This window comes from Clarias gariepinus, chromosome 19 (genome assembly GCF_024256425.1).
Source record: "Clarias gariepinus isolate MV-2021 ecotype Netherlands chromosome 19, CGAR_prim_01v2, whole genome shotgun sequence".
Classification (NCBI taxonomy): Eukaryota; Metazoa; Chordata; class Actinopteri; order Siluriformes; family Clariidae; genus Clarias; species Clarias gariepinus.
Genome location: NC_071118.1, coordinates 20589233 through 20597664, shown reverse-complemented (window position 1 = coordinate 20597664; position 8432 = coordinate 20589233). Strand labels below are relative to the sequence as shown.

The 8432-nt window shown below is 37.6% G+C and overlaps 1 protein-coding gene across 1 annotated transcript in view; it reads left to right on the top strand.

Annotated features, from left to right (window-relative positions):
- Positions 1-2950: 2950 nt before the first annotated feature.
- The window catches only part of scamp1 (secretory carrier membrane protein 1), a 28282-nt gene continuing 22800 nt past the window's right edge, over positions 2951-8432 (top strand). Inside the window, exon 1 of the mRNA XM_053478927.1 lies at positions 2951-3104. Within this exon, the coding sequence (XP_053334902.1) occupies positions 3048-3104 (57 nt within the window). The 5' untranslated portion in view covers positions 2951-3047. The remainder of the gene's footprint in view (positions 3105-8432) is intronic.

The following is an 8432-nucleotide window of genomic DNA, read 5'->3' as shown; positions in this document are numbered from 1 at the left end:
CTTAAGGGCCCAACAGTGGCAACTTGGTTGTTGTGGGGTTTGAACCATAGTCCAATGCCTTATCCACTGAGCTACCCCTGGCCCCTAGAGAATTTTATTCGCTCATGAAATAGAATTCCTCCAGCAGTGTTTTGATATACTACTACTATTACTACTGATGATGATGATGATGATGATGATGATAGATAGATAGATAGATAAATAGATAGATAGATAGATAGATAGATAGAGAGTTTTATCTAAGACTATCTATCTATCATCATCATTATCCTCATTAGTAGTAATAGTAATAGTAGTAGTATATCAAAACACTGCTGGAGGAATTCTATTTCATGAGCGAATAAAATTCTCTATCTATCTATCTATCTATCTATCTATCTATCTATCTATCTATCTATCTAATCTATCTATCTATCTATCTATCTATCTTTTTTAGACTTTTTTGATCCTAAAGGAAATTCAAGCCATTGAAGCACAAATAGAGACAGTAACTTAAGAAAGGTTTGTAGATGTTATTGCACACTGTGTATCTTACATATAGTCAGTGGATATTTATTTATAAATATAAATTTATTAGTGCAATGATAGACACTACAGGTCACAAGTAATAATGAAAAGGACATTACAGTTTTTCTCAGTCGCTTTGGTGCGTTTCTCAGAACACTATTAACATTTGCACAGCAGTTAGTGCATTTCTCAAAACAATTAGTGCAAACTGCAAAACCTAGTGGATAGCCTGCAAAAGCACGTCACATGCTCAAAATTAATAATCCATTCCTCAAAAGCAAGTATTCATGTCAATGAAACTGTCAGTGCCATCAAAATGAAAAGTCTTGACACCATCTTTATGAACAAGATAGTCAAATGGCTTTGTCATGTTTTCATTATGACAGTTTATAATTTCAGTGTTTTCCATTGCAAAAATATTTGGTGACACCTGAAAATGCTCAAGACAGCACTATGCCCTACTTGTACAGCCATTTGAAATGTGCAGTGTAGATGTTATGGGCGTTTTGGGAGTAACTGAGACACTGAATACGTACGTTTTACATTTTTACTGTATAGAAGTGTTTGTAATTCTACAGAATTGTGCAAAAGAAAAATGTGCTACAGTCACTTGTTTACTGTAGAATACATGTAAACATAAAATCACCCTTTTGGTAGAGCTGTGCACAAATGCAGTGCAATATACAGTACATGTAACAGTACATACAGTATTGTACAGTACTGTAACATACAGGTACAGTAAATCATTCTGGCACATCCAGACGTTCCTGTCTGTCTGGCCACATATTTTCATCTACATCACAACGGATGTTATCCCTCGCAATGCAGCGAGGAAAGTATCTCCTGGAGTGGCGAATCCATCCTCTGCAGGACTCTGCTGTGATGTTGTCACATGCTGCATCCATGGCTGCTAGCAGGGCCATTTGCTCATGTGGATGCCGGTCAATTCACCTGAGATCAAATCAAGGTGAAATTTACCTGAGATCAATTGTTCAATTTAGGAGACATTTCCAGGAAAAATTATAAAGAAAGGTATAGAATTTGCTTGACAGATGACTAATATTTGACATTTGATAACTAGTTCAACAATTTTGTGTGTAATGACTCAAGCAATGAAAGTAAGACTATTAGTTTTATTGAGAACGACTATTCAGCATCCATAAGTATAATTAATTTTGACTGACATGACATAAGCAAATGGAAATGTCAAAAAACAGCAGAGAAATGTATGAAAGTAACTGATACATGTCCAAAATCATTTGCAGTTTGTTCAGAGAAAGGAGAAATTGCTACTATGATGTGCACAAATGACTAAATGTTGTGGAGGTTGAACTAATAGTTATGAGAATTTTAATTCTGATCTGAGAAACGCACCAAAGCGACTGAGAAAAACTGTAATAAAAAAGTGGTCACCAGGGTCCGGGTTTGATTCCCGTCTCTGGTTTGGGAGCACATTCTCTGTGCTTGTTGGGTTTTCTCTGGGTGCTCCAGTTTCCTTCCACAGTCCAAAGACATGCAGAGTAGGCTAATTGGCATTTCCAAATTGACCGTAGTGTGTGAAAGAATGTGTGTGTGTGTGTGTGCCCCCGACCCTGTATACAGGATAAAGCAGTACAGACAGTGAGTGAGTGAGTGAGTGTATTTCTTCTATAATTAGTAGGACTGCGGGGTGGCATGGTGGTGTAGTGGTTAGCACTGTCATCTTGCACCTCCAGGGTCCGGATTCAATTCCTGGCCAGGTTCGATTCCCCTCTCTATGTGCATAGAGTTTACATCGTCTCCCCGTGCTTGCTCTGGAGGAAACCCATCAAGCACATGCAAACAGTCCAAAGACCTGCAGATTAGGCTAACTGGCGTTTCCAAATTGCCCATAGTTTGTGAACAAGCTTGCATGTGAATGCCCTGTGATGTATTGGCACCCTGTCCAGGCTGTACCCTGCCTCGTGCCCTAAGTCTCCTGGGATAGACGATGAGTGAGTGAGTGTTTTTATTCTACTGGAAGGACTGCTGTGACTACTACTGTTGGCACTCATCGTATTAATTCATTTAACTATTTAGTCACTAGATGGCAGCACTTACATTTTGCACCTACTGTGGATGTGTTTTTCTTCTGAGCTGCTGTCACATGCCATTGATTATTCATTTAAACATTCTGTTAAGTGTATTTTTTCTAAACTTTGAAAACAAGAAATAAATTATTCATTATAACTAAAAATAACTATTAAATTGTTGAAATTATTGGAACACGATACATTCATTGCTTTCAATAAAAATGCAATTTGTTAACATAATATAGTTTACAATTAAGTGAAAATAAAAAAAAATCGAAATATATAATTATAACATAAGGTGTTACAGTTTCTGGAATAAAACACGCCACGCGCAAAAGCATGAAGTTGGCCAAACGGCACGCATACGTCACTTCCGGTCCTGCCATTTTGCAGCTGCGGATCGGTGGAGAGCGGCCGCTGCTGCTGTGCAGAACAGGGTTAACGTTAGAGTTTTATTGTTCTTAGGGTTGAAGACAGCTCATTGACAAGATGTCGGATTTCGACAGCAACCCTTTCGCAGATCCGGATTTCAGCAACCCATTTCAGGTAAAGAGAAAAAACAGCCGTTGCCATACAGCAGTGTCAGTTAGTGAGACAGCTCGCGAGGTGGCTAACGCTAACGCACCCAGCCCTATTGGGCAAGTCCACTGGCTGGAAATATGTTCGTTTATTTTATATATGGTAAATAATTTAAATGTATAATTTGCTCTATATTCATTTTAATTTTATTATACATGTTTTATTTTATTACAGTTTCGTGTCTGCTATCTTTGGCTTAATCATTCCCTTAATGCAGTTGACATATTGCTGCTCATGTAAGCAAGCTGTTCTGGGTTATTACTAGAATATTACTTTTCTTTAGATTATGATGTAAATATGTCGTTTAATCAAATATATTACATTATTAGAATGTATACTCATTATTAGCATGCTTTTCAGGTAAAATTCTCTCATTTCGTCCTTCCATAAACCGTATCCGCCGGCTGTGTCCCAAAAAGCTCTATGCTCCCTCGGTAGATGCCCTAGGTAGGCTGGTTTATTTGCTCAGTGTAGTGCACAGAGATTCCAGAGGGAGAGGGAATTGTAACGTAGCCATCTGTTCCTGAGCTTTGCTGATCATGTTTACAGAGCAGGAGCAGCCAAGTCGGCTCAGTTGTCTGCTTAAAGAGCTGTGACCGCGGTGCATGGAGTCTGATTGTCTTGTTTTGATGAGTAGGACACGTGGAAAATAGGTTAATCATATTTAATTTCACAATATTTAAGAATAAAACCTTTGAGTCGGTTTCACATTCATCCTGCAGATTTAAGTGATAACGCCTGCAGAATCAGCTCATCAGAGCAACAAGCTCCTGCATGATAAGGATGCGGACAAACATCCAAAGCAATGTTCATCCTCTTGCATCCCTATCGTTATTTAGTTCCACATTCTGTATTTTGCAATGTAATGTATTTACACGAAATACTTGTACCGTGTATGAGATGTCTCATGCTAACAATGATGTTTTGGCACTGTGTGGATGGAGATACGATATCACACCTCACCGTGAGTCGCTTTGGAACAGCTGTCGTACGAGGGGTCCAGTTGTGGACCTAGCAAGAACTGAAGTGAAGCACGTTTACAAAAGTACAGTAGTAGATTTATTCAGTGTATGTGGAAATCTTTCTGTACTCTAACTTTTCAAAACGTGCAGCTTCTAGGACATCCTGTGTTTGTGGCTTAAACATTCACTGTTTCAGTTATGAAAAACAAAACTTTATTAAACTACAGCGGATTCGATTTTTGTGTTACACAATTGATTTTTGTTACGCCTACGAGAGAAGAAAAGAATGTGGAAGTTAACTTTGCTTAATGCCTAATATTATCAACTATCACAACTGGAATATTTTTTTTGAACATAAGTTTCTCCTCTATGCAGACTGGAAAGGGCACCACACACGTAGTGGTATGTTTTTAAAGCTCCTAAACCCAAGTGGCACAGATCTGTGCCGGCAAAACAGCGTGAGTCAATGATGATTTAAAAAAAAAAAGTGCCTATATGGAAGCCTTGCCAGTGTGTGTTAAAGGGGAGGCTTCTGACTTTTTTTGGGGATATGTCCGGTAGAACGAAAGTTCTGATTAGATAGCAAGAATATGGGAATGACATCGCCAAAATGTAGCAGACACAAAATAAGCATATTATTAGTATTTTTTAGGTCATAGTAACAACAGAAAACCGCCAGAAATACTCGTGTGTATCTGTGCTATTTCTTTGCCTATGTGACCAATGTTTATCTTTTTTTCTTTAAAATAAAACTTAGTTTGTCAAATTGCCGATGTTGTGCTAAAAAAAAAGATATAGTCACTTTATAATGCACAATCTTAAGCCCTATATATATTGATTAGAAAAAAAAGAGCAAAAGAAAAACGGCTAAAATGCTCTGAGTTTTAAGGGTCACAGGAAGAGTACATAAACACTTAAAGTGGAGAAAGTATTAAGAGAATTCAAAAAAGAAGTATTAGTAGAATTTAAGAATCTAAAAATAATTGAAAATAAACAAGATTATGTTGATTATGAAGCCGTTTGCGATTAATCGCCCGGCTGTAATCTTTGATGGCTTCCTCCTCCTGCTACATCATTGAGTATGAAAAGTGTCCAGTCTCTGTTTTTACATAACTCAAGCATTAATAGCGGTTGTTTTTTTTCCCCTGCTTCCAGCACAATGCTGGCGCTCGTACTGCCTAGTAGAAGTACATCATTTAAAATGCACCAAGTGACTCATGCTGCAAAGCAGCCATTTTTTTTGGTAAACAGTTATTGGAAGTAGGGATGGGTTTGTGTGAGAGATTTATGGACTGATAACCAAGCAAGGTTTTTTTTTGTGCAGCCCCATATCATAAGAAGGATTAAATGCTGCAGGGCATGCTGTTATATGAAAATTAACGGCTTCAGGGTGGGAAAAGCAGTCAGCTTTGGGTCGGATTTCATCGTAGTACTCTGTCATTGATTGTTTTCCTAGATCAGCACACCTCACCATGCTTTATTCTTTACTTAGTGTGTGTTGTTGCTAAATCGGCTAAATCTTTCAGGTGAAGTGTAGAGATGTTAATCACAGCGCCGCCCCAGAGCTGTGTGTGGTTCATGTATCCTGTAGGTAATCTTGAGAAGGTTTAGCACCCCGTCCAACGCGATGACATAAAGCAATCGGATTGAAATGTCTTCATTTTTTTTTCTTTTCATATGTCTCAGTAATAAAGCCATGCATGTGTTTATCATCACTTTAATCACCGGCTGCCCTAACCCCCCACAATCACGCCTCCTACGCAGAAACGACCTATGAAAAGCCTCACACTCCGCACCATCGCACATGCCATCATTATCATGGCATCATTTCTCTCTCTCTCTCTCTCTCTCACACACAGATGTACAGTACTTTTTTTTATTTAGCTAAATGCTGATTAAATACATGTAAGAAAGGACAATGATTTAAATTGCGTTTGAACTTTGAATTTTTCCTCCAGTATTTTTAAAGTGTGTCATTTAAAATCACACTCTCACTTTTCGATAATTTTGTCCAGTCACTGTGTGCATCCAAAAACATGACAAAAACCTGTCTCCTCCCTTTTGTCGTCTTTAAATTAATATATTTTTTGGGGGGAGATTTATCTTTTTTTTTTTTTTTTTTTCCAAATTGTATGTTTTCATACACAGTTAAGTCAAAATACAGTTTAAGCTCGATTTGTACATTTATTGCTTGGACTACTGCTTTTTTCCCTCAGTACATAAGCATGGCAAGGATATCGATTTGTTGACCAAAGTATATCTGACTCCGCTACGATAGGTGGCAATACCGCTGTTTAGCTTGTTAGTGTTGTATTCCTGGTTGACCTATCACATCACAGTCCAAAACAATCGAAAAAACAAGTTAGTGTGTCAAGTGGTGGGAACTCTACAGTGCTGTACATTTCATACATGTTGGTTATACTGTAACCTTGGGGCTCAGCTCTCCCAGGAATCACTGGTTCATATTATTTTTGAGCTAGGAACAAGCACTCTACTGTAGCAAGGGGTGTTTCAGCATCTGTAGTTTTAAATGAACAGTACTCAAACAGTGCGTTTGGAAACTTAGAATCATTTTGGAAATTTAGAAAAAAGTCTTATTGGTGAGCTTTAAACATATCAGATTGTTATCAATATCAGGATAATCTCAAGGTTTCATTACTGGTGTAGTAAAAAAAAAAAAGAAAACGTAATTTTTGTAGTTTCTGATTATATTGCATATCGATAATCACTTGACTGCATTGTGAGGACCAAATTCTTTCCTCTGTACGCTTCCCTGGTCAGAGGATGGATTTGTCAATTATATATGATCTTTTTTAAAGCTTCTTTTTTGAAGAATTACAAAATAACATTTTTGCATTACCTACAGTAAATAAAAACACTATCTACTTTCTGCATTGTCCTTTTTTTTTTTTTTTTTTTTTTTTTTTTGGCTGTGTCAAATTTTTTTTCCCAGCACCATCTGAGTTGCTTCAGTGCTTTTGATGTGCACAGGACAGCGTTTTCTTGTGACTGCTGAACACAGGGTGCATCAAGCAGTATACAAAGCGAGTCGAGTGACAACTGCTGACTCAAAATAAAAACAAGCATAACATGTAGGCTGCTGTCTTGTAGAACACCTCCAGTCCATATTCTAGAGCAAGATGTATGCATATATTGGCAGTTTCTGTAGAATGGCGGTCAAAGTTTGAGCTTTTAACAGATCCATGCCAGATTTTCAATGATGATGTGGTCTGAAAAATGATGGAACTTTTTGGAAGAATGTCTCGCTGCTGCTGCCAGTCAAAATGTTTGAATAATTTCCTAATGTAAGGAACCTTATGTAAATCTTTTTATGCGCTGGCAAGCTAACCTGTTAATTTTTTTTTTTAACAATTTCCTCACGGTCTTCACAAATTACTGCTACTTCTTCTGTGGCAGATTAAACACTTTACATGAGGCAGAACCTCTTGATCTCTTGATTGGATTAGAGATTCTCTTGGAATCTCTGATCTAAATGATTTGAATCAGTTTGAAACAACATTGTACATATATAATCATAGCAAGTTTTTCTGTTGTTTTGTTTGCTTATAGGACGTTCCATTATCAAGGGATATGATACGAGGTTACAGACAGGAAGGGAGTGTGTTTGTTCATGCAAATGAACTTTGCATATTTGTTATGTACTTTTCTGGCAGGTTGCATTTAATTCACTGAAGTGAAACTAAGAAAGATTAGATTGATTAAGTGTCTATCGCAGTACATTTAGTGTTAAAAAAAAAAATCTTGAGGTGGTCAGTATAGTTTGGCACAAGAAGATTTTTTTGTACAGGTAATAAAAGTCCAAGTCTATGTATATGTAAAATTCAAAAAGATGTAAAAAAAAAAAAAATTGATGGACCTTGATGCTGTATGCATTACAAATGAGGACCGAGATCGCAGGCGCTGTCAGCAGCATGGCTCTCACTAGACAGAACAACTGTCACGTGCAGGAGACGGAAGATCGTTTCAGAATCAGGAGAATAGCAGTCTGTTGAAACACTGAAGAAAACGAGCTAGTAAAATAGAGTGCTTGTTCGCGTCCGAACACGTTGAGTGAAATTGATGCTGGACAGACATAGATGTTGTCCTACTTTTGCATATGCTGAGAGTTCGGCATGTCTAAAACAGCGCTGCCTTTTTTTTGTGTGTGTGTGTGTGAACATCAGGAACTTTTTTTCAAAGCTGCATGAAGTCGTCATCTCGATTTTGTGTACTAGTTTGTCTTAAATAATGCACTTAATCAACCAGATAGCTCACCATATTTTATACGATTAGGTTTCTGGGTAGCTGACCACCACATTGGCAGTTTTATTTG